The sequence below is a fragment of the Nannobrachium achirus genome, assembly GCF_963921795.1.
Source record: "Nannobrachium achirus genome assembly, chromosome: 23".
Classification (NCBI taxonomy): domain Eukaryota; kingdom Metazoa; phylum Chordata; class Actinopteri; order Myctophiformes; family Myctophidae; genus Nannobrachium; species Nannobrachium achirus.
The window spans coordinates 34,623,483-34,640,065 of NC_137830.1; the positions used below are offsets into that span (position 1 = coordinate 34,623,483).

At 44.0% G+C, this 16,583-nt stretch overlaps 1 protein-coding gene across 1 annotated transcript in view; it reads right to left on the bottom strand.

The window, feature by feature from the left end:
* Positions 1 to 1,288: 1,288 nt before the first annotated feature.
* The window catches only part of LOC308308890 (voltage-dependent calcium channel subunit alpha-2/delta-1-like), a gene marked incomplete at its 3' end in the record, with an annotated part of 175,942 nt that continues 160,647 nt past the window's right edge, over positions 1,289 to 16,583 (bottom strand). The window contains exons 34-39 of the mRNA XM_080754346.1: positions 13,710 to 13,765; positions 9,752 to 9,878; positions 7,634 to 7,746; positions 5,501 to 5,583; positions 3,559 to 3,651; positions 1,289 to 1,414 (exon numbers count right to left, since the gene is read on the bottom strand). Of these exons, the coding sequence (XP_080610472.1) occupies positions 1,289 to 1,414; positions 3,559 to 3,651; positions 5,501 to 5,583; positions 7,634 to 7,746; positions 9,752 to 9,878; positions 13,710 to 13,765 (598 nt within the window). The remainder of the gene's footprint in view (positions 1,415 to 3,558; positions 3,652 to 5,500; positions 5,584 to 7,633; positions 7,747 to 9,751; positions 9,879 to 13,709; positions 13,766 to 16,583) is intronic.

The following is a 16,583-nucleotide window of genomic DNA, read 5'->3' on the forward strand; positions in this document are numbered from 1 at the left end:
TGTCCTCATAAATACAAGAACCAGCACGTTTTCATAACAGTTTAATTTCACACCAGAGAAGACAGGTGTGAATGTAAAGGCCCCGACACACTGAAAAGCGTCATTGACGCGATCGTCATTGACGTGCGCCAAGGCGAGAGCGGCTGTTCAATCGTCAATTTAATGAAAAAAAACAAAAACAACAACAACAACAGACTTGTGTTTCTAGAACACTCAAAACAAGTGAAAGCAAACATTACATGAACTGCAATACGACTTTGAAAAGACGTTACCAAAAAGAAAGACACGTCGGCGGGTTTTGACGCCTCCGGTGGTGGCTACAGCCGTCGTAAACAGTGATGATGACGCGGGCGTCACGGTGATTTCAGTGTGCCACGGCCTTAAAAGGCGCCGTTGTTGTCGTTATAAACCTTCAGACAGGTTTTGAAGGGAGGCTGCTGTGTGACACGCTATGCTAACGACAGTGAAAGAGCACATTGACACCAACAACGCCACTAAGTTAGGCTACAAAAAAAATAAAAATAAATAAAACAGGCCCAGACCTGACGCTCAGTGTAATGATTTAGTGTCTCTTATTGCAATATCAGCTACAAAAACAGAACCACAAAACAATAAACACTGAATAACTAGCCACTGCAAACCCGGTTCAAAAATAAATTATTCAAAAGAGACATGTTTGCAAAAAGGGCACCGCTTTTTCTGGCAGTGTTGAAAAGAACTGCAAAAAAAAAAAAAAAAAGCCCACCCTCCACCCCCGCAACCATTGGATTCAGGAGTCCCTCTGTAAAGGCAGTCCAACCTGTAGGGAACGCCACAATAAATCAACATTCCTCTCCGGGTTCCACTAATCTCAGATGGCTGCAGGAAGTAGCAGGTTGGGAGGGTTGGGAGGTCCTTATCTTCCCAAAACGCAACACATGGTTTTCCTTTACGTCTCTGGCCCCCTCCCCTCTCCCTCCCCCTGGGTGAACTGACGAATATGAAGACTCCCGTTTCAGGCAAAAAAAGGGACCGAAACGTTCCTTGCTTTTTTGAAGGGAACTTCGCCCATCAGGCGTCGAGTTGTTCAGCCGAGGTGGGGCGGACTTGCATGCTGGCTGCCATGGTTGAGGGATCAAGGAGGAGTCAAAGAGCAAGGGATGGTGGAGGATGGTGTGTGTGTGTGTGTGTGTGTGTGTGTGTGTGTGTGTGTGTGTGTGTGTGTGTGTGTGTGTGTGTGTGTGTGTGTGTGGTGGAGGAGGAGGTCTTCATCAGCAGAAATGACCGACAGTTAAACGGAGGTTGGAGGTCATGAGGGGACGACGGCGTGGTGTCTGGATCCGGTCAGAAGCCACAGCAGGAGGAGGTGCAGGGCCACCATTTGCCACAGGGACGGGGTCAAGCTGGAAGCCCCCCCACAGGCGAAGTCCTTCTCCTGCTCCGACAGCAGGAGGAGGAGGAGGAGGAGGAAGAGGAGGAGGAAGAGGAGGAAAAGACAGCCCATTAGCTGACTGGACCACAACCCATACAGGGAACGAAAGAGTGAAGGTCAGGCCATCTAAACTCTCCTAGAGCAGTGGTTGTCAACCTTTTCAGGCCGCGACCCTCAAAATAATCATATTTTACCCTGACGAGCACTATAGAGTTGAGGCATTACATTTTGTTTAACATGGTTCTATTGTGAAAATAGCAGACCTACATGCATGCATGTTGTGAGCATGTAGATCGGCTGTTTTCACAATTTCTGCCTCTAATATTTGACAATTTGGCCAATGTTTAATTTGTCATTTTAGAGGTATTAAAAAGTCCTTAAATTGTCACTTTAGAAATGTGCATAACCCCTCTATACACTTAAACTTTATGTTGGGGTTTTTTATGTTGAGCGAGAAAACAATGTTGCACATTAAGTTAATAATCTGGGGACCCCCCCAAAATAATTTGGGGACCCCCTCTGGGGGTCCTCCCGACCCACAGGTTGAGAACCACTGTCCTAGAGCAGTGGTTCTCAAACATTCACATTTCAAGGCCTTCCGTTCCCTAGAGAGTCGCTGAAATCCACTTTGAGATGTATTGTTCCTGAAGACTTGTCACTGACTTGCATTCGATCTCAAATCTGGGACTCATCTTAACGAATGAAACATTATTTTAATGACAATACAATATAGAGCAGAGCAGCAGTAAGCGCAGCGATTGGACACTAAACGCGGTAGTTTGTCAGGAGATACACAAAACATTTTTCTATGTCCTTGCCTCATATTACCTTTGCCTCATATTACATGTTTTAATTACAAGCTATAACAATACAGCACGGAGAACAATATTAACTTGAAATTCACTTCTTGTCAGCAAGCCATGCTGTCACACTACAAACTAGAAATCAGGGCTTACTGGACGCAAAACCTGACAGACCGGTGAGGCAGGACCGGACTATAGAATATGAACGTTTATGATCTCTACACAAAATCAATCTGATACGTTTTGAACTCTTAGCATCTGGAAACCCACAAGAGATAAGACAGAAAGAGCTGCCTTTGTGTTCCCCCCCTATTTTTTTTTAGAAAAGAATACTTGTGGATAGTTATAGGACATTAAAGAGTCATTGGAGGGTCTGGATGTTTCACGGCTAAATAAGAGGAGAGGGGTCGTGCGTTAGCTAGCGTCTGGCCAGGTTAGTAAGCAGATGTCAGTGCAGAGAGACGCCGGACTCTATTGGCTGAGACAGATGAAGATAGATGGACAACCCGGCCGCAAAGTTCAAAGTCAGGAGGGGAGGGAGAGAGTGATGGCGAGTGACAGAAAGAAAAATACAGGCGAGTCAGGCGGAGGTGAAGAGAGGACAGAGGGAGAGAGAGAGGGAGATATGACAGCAGAACAAAAGCAAAGAGGGACAGGTGAAAGAGAAGAGAGGGTGACAGGCGGGATGGAACAATAGAACGATGTTGTTGAAGGAATAGCCCGGTAAATTAGTGACACAATCGTTCAGTTTGTGATACAAGCACCAAATTTTACACAAGGTTTCCTCTGGACCTACTTTTAACAAAAAGCACGTTAGCCACTCAAAAAAATGCAATAGGTTGATGGGGCCCATTAACTTTCTATACAGGAAAATAATACACAAAAAAATCATCTGCTTTAAGTAGCATGTGAGGGGTCTTTCATGATCCTGAATCCAATGCAAGCATTTGTTTTGCACAAAAATCATTCCTTGGGCTAAAAACGGCCCCCATACAACTGTGAAAAGTGATGACTCATCACTAAACCATAGTCTACTGGGGTTATTTTCCTGTATAGAAAGTCAATGATTGAATTTTTTTGAGTGGTTAACGTGATTTTTGGGAAAAGTAGGTCCAGAGGAAACCTTGTGCAAAATGTGGTGCTTGTATCACAAACTGAACGATTCTTCCAAAAAATTGACTTAATTTCCTGAGCTAGAGGGAGAGTGGGAAAATGAGAGAAGAGGTGGGAAAGCAAGGGAAGAGATGAACCAGAGAGAGAGAGAGAGAGAGAGAGAGAGAGAGAGAGAGAGAGAGAGAGAGAGAGAGAGAGGTAGGGAGTGAGAGGAGAGAGAGTTAATGGGACTGACCCGTGACAGCACAAGAACAGTGGCAGCAGTAACATGAGCAGAGAGCCGGCCAATCGGGAGACAGCGCTCCTCTGACACATGGCCTCATCCTAACCATCAAACAGCCAATCACAAGGCGGGAAAGTAAAAGGAGGAGGGAAGGGGGAGAAGAGAAAGAGAAAGACAATCATGCAGCAACGTCATTCCACAGTTAGCATGTTAGAAATACAATGCAGTTAAACAGTACAGTCAGTGTGTGTGTGCGTGTGCGTGCGTGCGTGTGTGTGTGTGCGCGTGCATGTGTGTGTGTGTGTTCGTGCGTGAGTTTGTACTTGTATTACAATACTTGAGAGGTCCAAATGTAAGAATTTGAGACATTGTGAGGACCGTTCTCCTGGTCACAAGAGGATGCCTGAGCTTACTTAATTGCGTAATGGCGTCGCTCACCTCGAAACACGTCACACTGAAATGTGTTGTCAGATTGTAGATCTGCTATTGTTGCTAAACACAATTAAGCATAACTCAGACTTTAGGGCCTTATAAAATACAAGCATCTGTAACATTATGTCAGCAATACATATGTGCGCGTGTGCATGTGTGCGTGTACGTGTACTGTATGCACATGTCTGTGCATGTGTGTGTGTGCGTGTGTACATACACATACACGTGTATGTAGGCCTGTCACAATTATTACATAAACGACTAATCACAACTATTCGAGATAGTCGTAATTATTTTTGCATGATTGTCAAATGTCAATACATTCATTTCTTTTATATAGTATGTAATTTCTTTGCATATTTAAGTTATTTGTCATTATCTGCCCTGTGCAATCTTTGATTACGAAGCCTAAATGCAAACAGAAATTACATTTGTATTCATTTATTCCAACGCCAAAAATCTTTAAGCGCAATTATTTGTATGACAATTAATCGTCAACTTAAATGTTGTAATCGTGACAGCTCTATGTGTTTGTATGTAGTGTGTGTGTGTGCGCACGCGCGCATGTGCGCGTGTGTGCAGGAGAGAGAGAGAGACAGTGCAGGCACAGCAGCAATTCATCGGACTGAGAAAAACCCTTGACACGGCAGAGTGAAAACAAACAAAGCATTCAAACAGAGATTTCACACGCAGAGGATTCGCGCGGATCATAAAACGTTTGTTTACCCTAGTTATTAAGTCAAAGACCGACCACTTGTGTTGGCTCTGCGTGGGAAATCTGTGCACATACACTGTTCACGTCAAAGAGGGGCAGCCATCTTGATTAAAGGCAGCACGGGTGGTTTGCAAAAGAGAGACAAGCACATGCACCACATTAGTGAGTTAAAAGTACTGTGTGTAGGATTCTCTAATTAAATTGCTTGTCAGAAGAGCCGAGATGGATTTGAGGCTCCGCGCTGTCAACTTGACTTCTCTACAAACGCAAGCGGAAATCTACGAAGCGTAGTACATAATCAAATATGTCCCCTGCCTCTTTTCTCCTAATTAATATGAGGACTCTTAACGGTTACAGTCACGCAATCTGCCAGTCCAATGCTGCGATGCTCTGGGAGCGTGTGGAGTGGATATTATAGAAATGATTCTGGTTTGGGTGACCCAATATCCGGAGTGGTCAGGGCGCGTGCCACATTGGCTCGAATGACCGACAGCGAGTCACCAGTTCAATTCCCGGGACAGTTGGACCATTGCATGTCGCTTCGCTACTCTCTGTCTGTTTTCCGGTCTATTGTCAAATAAAGACTTGAGATAACTATTATTTTTGGGAGAATAGGGTTTGCAGTACAGTGGTTAAAGCAGTAATGGCCTCAATTGAAACTGAACAATCGTGTCACTTGAAAATTCTTAAACATCGTATCTTTGGTGATTATTTTTCACCTATTTACATGAGAACAATATTTGTGACATCAAACTAGCCGTCATTGATTATGTGAACGTGACGTGTCATTAAAAGTGACTTACCTGTTCATTGTTATCGAAACAGAATGAAGGACCTTTCCGGTGGCGCGGATTATGAGCCAGCTCACACGGATCGGGACCGTTGGCTGAACGACACCATTCAGGAAAATGAAACAGGGATTTTTATTGAATCTTACTTCCTAAACTGAGAGTAATCTATTAGGCTTTATTCAGACTACAGGCAAATCCCATTGTGTCCCCTCAAACTGGATCTTTAGGACGGACTGTCCACACAGTTAGTGATCAGATCTAAATTGTGTATTCAGACATCATTGACATTTTATGCATTGGCTGCTGTGGCAACAACTTAACAACATAGGCACAAGTAAGGCTTAAGTCTGGGGTTTTCAACGCGATGCGAGGCGTTGTGTGCTTGTAGATCTGCTGTTTTCACTAGTTTAGTACATTTTATAGATGATACTTACAAAACAAACGGTTTTGGACATATAAGGTTTCCACCCAACAACGATGATATGCTATAAATATAAGGTGCTGGGAGTGAAAATTATAATGTAGGGGTGCCTTGGATTAAAAAAATATTCATGCGGTGCCCTGAGACAAAAAGGTTTGGGAACCGCTGGCTTAAGTTACAGTCTCGCATCCTGGTGCATTGTGAGCTTGTAGATCTGCCGTTTATTTATAACGTATAAGTCAGGCTTCAGCGTCAAGAGTGTCCAGACTGAGACATCTTTAGGAATCTGATTCGAATCACGCAGGAATGTGATTCAAATCTGATTAGCAAAAATCTGTTTCCATGCGTTTCTTGCTGTTCAGACTTGATAAAAAATAAAACAATCTGATTCCAATCTGGACAAGACAGAAATCTGTTCTGAGCAGCCAGTGTGAGCACTGTGGACGCAAAACCAAAAACGAGAGTATCCTAGGACAGGGGTTCCCAAACCTTTTTGTCTCAGGGCACCCCATAAATATTCTTTTAATCCGAGGCACCCCTACATTATAATTTTCACTCCCAGCACCTTATATTTATAGCATATCGTCGTTGTCGGGCGGAAACCTTGTATGTCCAAAACCGTTCGTTTTGTATTTATCATCTAATGTACTAAACTAGTGAAAACAGCAGATCTACAAGCACACAACGCCTCGCGATGCGAGGCGTTGTGTGCTTGTAGATCGGCTGTTTTCACTAGTTTTGTGCGACAGTCTTGTATGATGAAGCAGAGCTTTGTTTTACCAAAAGACGTATACATTTGAAACTTGGAGATACGAGGTTTCTGCCCGACAGTGACGATATTTTAGTGATTATGTTTCGAGGAAAACTTTGATAATAGCCATTTTGGTTAGAACTGACTGAAAATAACTTTGTACTTCAAGTTTAAAATTATACTAAATATGTTTTCAAGTGTCCAAATAAATTCCAACTATAATCAAATTATCTCACGGTACCCCTGGACTGCCGTCACGGCACCCCAGGGTGCCCCGTCACCCACTTTGAAAACCCGTGTCCTAGGATATCCACTGGAATTTAGTCTCGATTACTCAATACCTTCCTGTTGTGGCTGCCATTTTTGAAACATTGAAAGTTTCCATTAGGCTGTCCATAATTGACCACAGTCCTGTGTGTTTGAGAGAACATGATGGGTTTGTTTGTAAGCCTTTCAGAGGGAATTATCCAGACTTAGCATCTGCCGCGCAGACACACGCACAAGAAACCTGGCCAGAAAAAAACGATGGAATTTGGGGGCCAAATTTTTTAAATCTCAATTTCCGCAGACAAAACCCCACATGAAGCAGGGCAGAGGGTTTAGAGGGGGATGCAAATGAGAAGTAGGGACGACTTGTAAGAATTAAAGATGATCACAGCAAAACAATCTCGGTCCCATGCATGGGAAAGGAATCCTGCTGGACGCTTTCAAACGGAGGTTTCCCTCCCCCCCCCCCTCAGGATCCAATAGTAAATATTTGGTAATAGCTTCATGCCACGATCAAAGGACAACTATGAAAATGATTATCTTGTCAGGGACAAGTAAAGATCAAGGATATTGCATGCACGCATCAGCACCACCAAAAACGAGAAAAATCCTCAGAAACATCTGTCTGGTAAATCAGGCCTGCATGAGCTTGTGCCAACCAATCCGTCCTGTAGTGTTTATGGTGCTGCTGGTTTTAAAAGGATACAGGGTTGTTCGTCTTGTATTAGCGGTTTGGCGTCGCAGGACAGGCAGGTGTGTTTCGCATCAGCGATGATAAACACCAGGTTGGTCTTGGGGAGCTTTTCGGCGTGGAACATCCTGCATGGGGAAAGACGAAGAGATTAAACGTCACACGCTGTTTGACCTGTCTGCTTTCAAGGAATGATGGCGGGTCGGAAAAGGTCACGGAACGTGGATTAGGAGAGACACGGAAGCAGGAAGCACACAATGTCGACATGTTATTTTATCATCTCTTAAAAAAAAAAAAGAAAAAGGCTGGTTCTGGTTATTCTGAAAAAACAATATGACATTCTGACGTGGTGCATGAACTGTACAAGTCCAATGCTATTAACCCATTTAGACATAGAATTATTGAATGCTTTAACTATTGAAAAATAGCAGATATACAAGCTCACAGCGCGGCACCGAGTGCCGCGCTGCGAGCTTGTAGATCTGCTATTTTTGAAAAATCATGATTTTTTTTTTGCAAGTCTTTGAACATATCTATTTAAAAGCAAACATTTGTAACTCAAATATTTGCTTCTGGGTGGTACCTGGAACAACATATTTTGAGATGAGAGTCTGTGGCCAAATACCTGTAATTTTGGGAGTCCTTGACATGAAAAAGTTTGAGAACCACTGATTTAAAGGAAGGATTTAGAAGTCGGGTCAAAGATCGGGTCAAGGATATTCAAAGACTTGCACACATTTTCAAGATTTTTCAAAAATAGCAGATCTACAAGCTCGCAGCGCAGCACTCGGGGTATTTGAGAGAAATCACTTTCACCCTGGTGTCACTATTTTGGGCATGTCATTATAGGCAAAATCCTTTGAATAATGTTGGAAAATAGGCGATCTACAAGCTCACTACGTGTTGTGATATGACACATTGAGGAACTTCTATTTTTTGTTCGAAGTATATAGGGCAGCGATTACAGGCCTAGTGGTCCTCTGAATCATTGGCAAAACACTAACATTTTTACAGATAACATAACATTAATATAAAAAAACAAATGTCATGGATTCTTTTCTTTTGAAACCTTGACAACATGTGTCATCACTACAAATACAGTAAACAGGAATTTAAAGTACACCATTTTGGTTCCACTGATCAAACATCGATGTCCACTTCGTGTTTGTCAAGATCTGATTGTATTTGATTGATCGTCGGGGTCCATTTGAACGCCCTCTTGTGTTAAATGAGCACAGTGTGTTCGTTTCGTTGGTGACTCCAACCTGCACCGCCACCCGCCCTCCTGTCATTCCGGGGGTCTTTGCTGAAACCCACATGTCCCCCGTCAGGTCCACAAATACGTTTTCTCTGCCTTTTTATGGCGGTCGTTAAAAAGAAAACGTGTGCGCGGCTAATGTGCAGGAACGGCGCACAGCGTGCGGGCAGGCAGTCCATTAGACGGCACGAGGGGGTCTTAAAACTGCACACGCGCCAGCGCATACATGGCCATGCGCACTCATGTGTGTGTGTGTGCGCGTGCACACACACACACACACACACACACACACACACACACACACACACACACACACACACACACACACACACACACACACACACACACACACACACACACACACACACACACACACACACACACACACACACACACACACACACACACTCCAAAATGGTGGTCCACGCTAGTAACTTGACGTCACGTTCATGGCATGTGAATTGTTGCGGCCCCCCTCCCTCTGTCACCATTAGGGACTTCATCTAAGTCTTTGTCCACAGTTTCATTTTGGCCTCCATTTTGAAGACGCTCTGAAGACGAGTGGAATTTTCATGTTCTTTTCCCCTTTTCTCACAGTTTAGTCATTATGCCAATTCCCTTTTGTACAGTGGTGGTAACGCATGTCGACTAACATTATATCTCTGTTCCGCACCCCGCTGAACATATATACTCTCCCAGCCAACTTGTAGGAGGCGCTAGTGCGGTGACAGAGATCGCCCCTACTTTCCAAAAAAAAAGGAAAAAAAAGAATAAGAAATACATTGCTCTTGTCACCATGAGGATATACAGTGAACTACACACAAATTATTAAAATGAAGTCGGCTTTGAAGTGTGTTTGTGTAAAAGTCTTTCACCTGGAGCAGTTTTGACACTCTAGCGTTCCCCCGAAGGATCTTTCAGAGTTTTCAAAGAAGTACTGCGTCTGCTCCGTGATGCAGCCCTCCTTCGAGATAGAAGCTGCGAAATCATCGTCCATGTCGGCTGAGAAGAAACACACACACACACACACACACACACACACACACACACACACACATACACACACACACACACACACACACACACACACACACACACACACACACACACACACACACACACACACACACACACACACACATTTTAAACGCTTAAGAAGGACTGACTGATACAGAGGCATAAAAAGGGACACAGGTAGACAGACAGAAACAGATATCTCCATATATGGGAACCAGTAAGACGACCTAAGGCGAGATTGCACTGAAACAACAGAGACTGACACAATATGTCCATTCTGTATACTGTAGGCCTATGGGCATTCCCAGATATGGGCTTAATATTGATGACATCAGGGATCTCCATATATGGGCATAAAAGGGACAAGGACAGAATTAATTTGAGACTGTGGTTGCCTTGACGAGTCATCACACTTGCAAATTAATTCTGTCTTGGCCATATACGGAGCGTGACATGAGGAATGACTGACTGAGTGACTGACTGACGCACATGAGCTACAGATGTTCATAGTAAATGCAACAAAAGGGACACAGACAAAGCTCCCGACACCATGACTCAGACATATCGGTCGGATTGGCAGTGTGACGTAGGTGTGAGGGCTGCCTGAACCTCTAGTACAGTACACTAGTAAGACGTTTCAGGGCGACCGTCACGCCAATTCTTGGCCATCTGGCCAGTGATGTATATCGGACCAGTTACCCATATATGGAGACCCCTGGTACCCTTATATGGAGATCCATGTACTGTATATGTCCAGATATGGCATTCCCATATAAAGTTAGATATGGGCTTAATATTGATTACATCAGGGATCTCCATGTATGTGCATAAAAGGGATTCTGATAGAGTGGTTCCCATGACATCACAACATACAGTCCCTTTTATGCCCATACATGGAGATCCCTATCTGAACCAGCCACACAGATATGGGCCATGTCTTGGCCATCTGGCCAGTGATGTATATCGATGATATCAGGGACCTTCATATATGGGCATAAAAAGGATTCTGGGGAATACCCATATATGGACTTTTTACATAGGTGATGTCACCTGTGATATCACCTGTGATGTCACAGTGATGTGTCAAGGGAACTACAGTGTCAGGCGTGACCTTCAGAGACAAGATGTGCCAGACATCATAGTGACATCAGAGCATGATGTCAGAGCAGCAAACCCATAGACCGTAAAAATGTGTACACACACACACACACACACACACACACACACGCACACACACACACACACCCCCAAACAGACAGACAGACACACACATGGAGAAAAGCTGTGACATTTCTCATGGTAAATAGCCGGTGTCTAAGCTCACACGTTGTCTCGCAGCGCATTGTTAGCTTGCAATGCTGCACAAAACGGTTACAGCGATGCTTAAACATCCCATCCTATATTAAAATTGCCTTGTGGGGACACAGAAAGACAGATGGGTATAAACGGCTACAACAGGGTATTGCATAACCATGTGCAATACATTCCCAAACTGCATCGGTCCCAGAATAGGAGTATAGTGCCCAAAAGGCACCAGTCTAGTGAATGAACACAAAAGTTGAATGTTTTTTTCCCCCCACAGCATCCCGGAAATCTGTAGTTTTCATCACCACCGCACAGCCCTGGCTAGCTTGCTAACGGCGATATGCCGATTGTTTTGGCAGTTTTTAAATACACAGTAGGCTGCGCAATTTGTAATCCCCTAAAACAAACAAAAAAACGTTGATTTTCTTCTTCCGTTTAATCAATCCATTTCACTGTACTGATGTGTGGTCCCCGTCGCTGCCAAGCCGCCCACTGTTTCTGTGCAGAAGAACCACATGTCTCCACCGATAAACACAGTAGTAATAGTTTTGAAATATTCATACGTTTTAGTTCTTTTTTTGTGTGTGTCTTTGATCGAGCTTGTAGATATTTTTCACTGTTTGAAATGGTTCTTTAAAGTGGTTAATTTATAATGTAGTTTTTTTCACCCCCGTCCTGGAGATGTATCACACCCAGGACTCTGCTGTGGTGGGGCGGGTGTTGTACTTTTACGCCACCCAGACGACCCACATAATCAGATATGTTCATGCGTGTCATTTCTAGACATAGTTTTTTCTTTACACTTTTGGGAAATGTGGGAAATGTTTTTGATCCAGGGACGAGTCTGTGAAATATTGCAGTGCTTGGTTCCCAAACATTTTAGCGTGAGACCCGAAAGGGAAATTTGACCGGGACCCGAGCTGGTGAAAATAGCCGATCTACAAGCTGAAATAATAATAATAATAATAATACAAATTTAAAAAAATAAACTCGTTATTTAATCGTGACCCATTGCAATGGGTCTGTGTCTGCGACATAGAAATGGGTCCAAACCCACTGTTTGGGAACCAATGGATTGTAAACATCAAATAGTGAGTATTCAACTCTTAATCATGACAAACACTGTACAAGGCAAAAGGCAAGCTCAATCCCTTTCAAGGTCTTGTTACAGTAAGCAGAAAACAGCATGTATTAGCATTACATTTCCATAATGAGACCTCCTAAACCCCTTCATACATTACATCACTGTCTTGGCTCTCGCTGTTCTCGTGAAACACGGCAGAAAGCCTTCAGAAACCTTCCAGTAGTCACTTGTCCTCTTCTCCTTCAGGAACCTTCCAGTAGTCACTTGTCCTCTTCTCCTTCAGGAACCTTCCAGTAGTCACTTGTCCTCTTCTCCTTCAGGAACCTTCCAGTAGTCACTTGTCCTCTTCTCCTTCAGGAACCTTCCAGTAGTCACTTGTCCTCTTCTCCTTCAGGAACCTTCCAGTAGTCACTTGTCCTCTTCTCCAAAACGGAGGGATCACAAAGGGCTTTGTCTGAAGCACTCCAACGCAACACCATCCAAGTTTTGAATAATACCAAGACCCGTTCACTGCCTTAACCAGTAAATGTGAAAATAGACAATCTACAAGATCACAACATGTGGAAGGCAGTCATGCCCAATCGGACTTGGATGAGAAAAATAGGAATGAATAACGTGTGTTTTGAAGAAAATACTAAATGGCGGAAAATCTATTTTGGCAAAAATGGGCTTGACCAACACAGGGAGAGTTATATCATGATCTGATGATTGTACAATCTACTGTTCAAAGGTTATAGGCCAAAAAGTAAAGGAGGGCTGGTATGGCACCACCATTATTCAGAGTAGAACAAGCTGGAGTGGGGTGTCTTCCTTGGCCTACTGGTAGCATACTACTGTGTATACCATACCATACTGTCCATGCCTAACAGAAACAAACTTTACAGTATTACCTGAATTGTTTCCAAGATCATCGGACTTCCCACACCCACACTTGCTGATATGAACGATAAGGCCATCACACGCTTAGCACTCTCAATAACAATTGACACTGATCATCCTCTCTCTGTATTGCTACTTCGACCTCTTGCCATCAGGGCGAAGATACAGGACCTTGACGTGGCACAAGGTACAGTATGGTTTAGCAGGAGTTTTGTCCTCTCAACCATCGCTGCACTAAACAATCTGCTAAGCAAGCACCCCCATCGCTAGGATGGTTTTCTGTGAATATACTGTAGTGGGGACCTGATGATCTGTCTTGTAATGTTTTGTGTTATATGGTTTTGTGTTGTTTTTTGTGTTGAACAGACTTGTGAAGACAAATTTCCCTTCAGGGACAATAAAGATTATTATTATACACAAGAAATCTGGCAGCGATTGGTCTCGTGAGAGATTAGCTCTGGACGGACGGACAGACAGAAAAACAGGGCGAAAACATAATCTCCATCCCGGCCCCTTGGGCCTGGGGATGATAATAAAGAGGATCTCACCTGCTTCCAGGACGCTGGGGAACGTGATGCTGACCAACAGCTGCTGCAGTATTGACCTGTGAACCAAACAAAAGTAGACAAGAAGGGAGGAAGGGGGGGGGATTTATTCCAAGTCAAAGGAGCGTGGGCCATAAATCAACTGCAGTTGGCAAGTACTAATACAGGGTCAAAACTACTCATTCGCAACAGATTTCATCTGCGGCGGCTTGTTGTTGAGAGACAGACTCGGTAATTAAAAACCTTGTGTACACCAAATGTTTTAGGGTGCGCTTTGAATTAACCGGGGGCCCCCATTGTTAACAAACAACAACCAAACATCCCAGGCACTGCGTGGCCGCCTCTGACATTCAGGGACAGAGCGAGGGGGGGGGGGGGGGGGGGGGGGGGTGGTGGGCATAACGAAGGGAAAGATCATGTGGGACCCTCACTGTCCTGGGAGCCATGCTGCCATTAAATACTACAAGACAATGCTCCGCGCTGGTTCTAATTTTAGAACAAAGTGCTGCAGCTCATTATTCACCACGCTGATAGATGCTAGTTATACTGTGCAGATGTTATGTTGGTTACTTGTTCCCATTACAGGACGCTGTGTTATTTAGATAGACGTTATTGTAGGGTTTTGCTGCTCGACCACAAAACAGCTCAGAATGTTATTTACATCAGTGGCTCTCAAAGAAAGTGGGGGTCTGGAGGAGACCCCCGGGGGATCCTTGAGGGGTTCCAGGGGAGGGGTCCCGAGGGAAAATGAGGAACAGTTTAATTTCACCATTATTTCATGTGCTAGAAGTTAACCTATTGAGAGAAGAGTATATTAAGGATGACGGTTCAGATCATAGGTTTGTCTCTTTCCTGTTCCACCTACAGTATAGACCAAGGGTCTTCAATGTTTTCAGGCCAGGGACCCCTTAGTTGAGAGAGAGAGATGAAGCAGGGACCCCCCCAACCTGTTCATAGATTCCATACATTTCATCGTTTGACGGCACAATCATTGGTGTATTTTGGATTCATGTCAATTTGTGTTTTCAGAAATTGAACCACTTGAACCGTCAATACTTAACAAACTTGACCTTTCACTCTGTACTTATAGTCTGCTCTTTTCCTACATCAAAAATAGCCAATCTATAGAGCTTGTAGATCGGCTATTTTGGGATTAAGTTTTCCGAAAATGGACACTAGGGTTCAAGCGGTTCATATAAAAGAAAGGAGAAAAAAAAGTTTATATCACACAAAGATTTGGAGGACTCCCTGTAGTAACTCTGAGGACCCCCTAGGGGTCCCGGACCCCCTGTTGAAGACCCCTGGTATATTAGACTGTTGTTGAATTCTATGCTAATGATCTAGTTAACTATCTAGTTATCTAATCCAGTGGTACTCAACCTGTGGGTCGGGTCTCCCACCACTCCCCAGATGACAGTGAAGGAACAATTTAATGACCATTACTGCATCAAAAGTAATCCACAAACTATGCTATAAAAACTGGTCAAACATTGGTCAAATTGTCAAATAATATAAGAAAGAGGCAAAACATTTGAAAACAGACGATCTACATGCTCACAATGCCTGCCAAGGTGAGGGCGTTGTGAGCTTGCAGATCGGCTATTTTCACAATAATTATCTGTGGAATCGAGTCTAACTAACTAAATGTAAAAGTGGATGTCAGGGAGGGAGGGAGGGGTGAGATGGTTCCCAGTTCAAATATGATTAATTTGGGGGGGGGGGGGGGGGGGGGGGGGGGGTCATGGCCTGAAAAGGTTGAGAACCACTGATCTAATCTAGCAATGAAGCAATCTAACAATGAAACAATGCCAGGGGGGTACCTGGCACATTTATATTCACAACTAGCGATCTGTGGTCCAATGCGTATTCATTTCGGGGTCCTTGACAGGAAAAATGTTGGAGAACCACTGATCTGATTTAGATAGTATGTTGTTTGGACAGATGGTAAGCAGGGGCGTGCAGAGAATTTTAGAGAGGCAGGGGCTGAAATTTCGAGAAGGGCCTTTTGGTGAACATTTAAAAAAAAATAGTCGACCTCCAAGCTCAGTTGTGAGCTTGGAGGTCGGCCATTTTCGGTGCCTGATAACCACACTGAACTAAGCATAATCAAGTCAATACTGGAGATGTGGCGTAACGGCATGGGTTTCTACACAGAGAGGGCAATGCTTTCAACATAAGATGCTGCGTTCAAGTTCGGGAGGGGTTTGGACAAGGCATTTCTCTTGAATGCTGCCTTCAGGTATATGGCATGGAAAGGGGGGCATTTGCATTTCTTTCACCACAGTAAAAGCTGCATTCATGGTCTGGAGAGGGCACTTTTTACAGACGGGTAAAATGGCAGGGGCTCAAGCCCCCTTTGATGTCTATGTGTGCGCGTGCCTGATGGTAGGCATGATGTTTACCTGGTAACCTAGTCTCTGTGAAGGCACGTCGTTTGTTTTCCTTGGGCTTCTATTTACGCAGCCGATTACCCTGTCGTTTGTTGACTAGGGTTCGTGACATTTACTCTGATCTTATTCTTCTGCCTACGCATACATCATGTCAGTATTGAGCCAATAGGAGAAGGGGAACAACATCACGTGTCTCAAAGAATGTGCTCATTGGCAGAATCGCAGAACGTTTTTTTTTTTTTTTTTTTTTTTTTTTTTTCACAACATACAGCGGTTGTTGCAATTACATTCACTGCAACAGGGGTCTTCAACAGGGGGTCCGGGACCCCTGGGGGGTCCTCGGAGATACTACAGGGGGTCCTCCAAATCTTTGTGTGATAGAAACCTGTTTTTCCATATTCTGAGAACTTTAGCCACAAATAGCAGATCTACAGCTCACAACGCCTCAAATGCAAGGGTTCTCAAAGTGGAGTCCGGGGTACCCCCA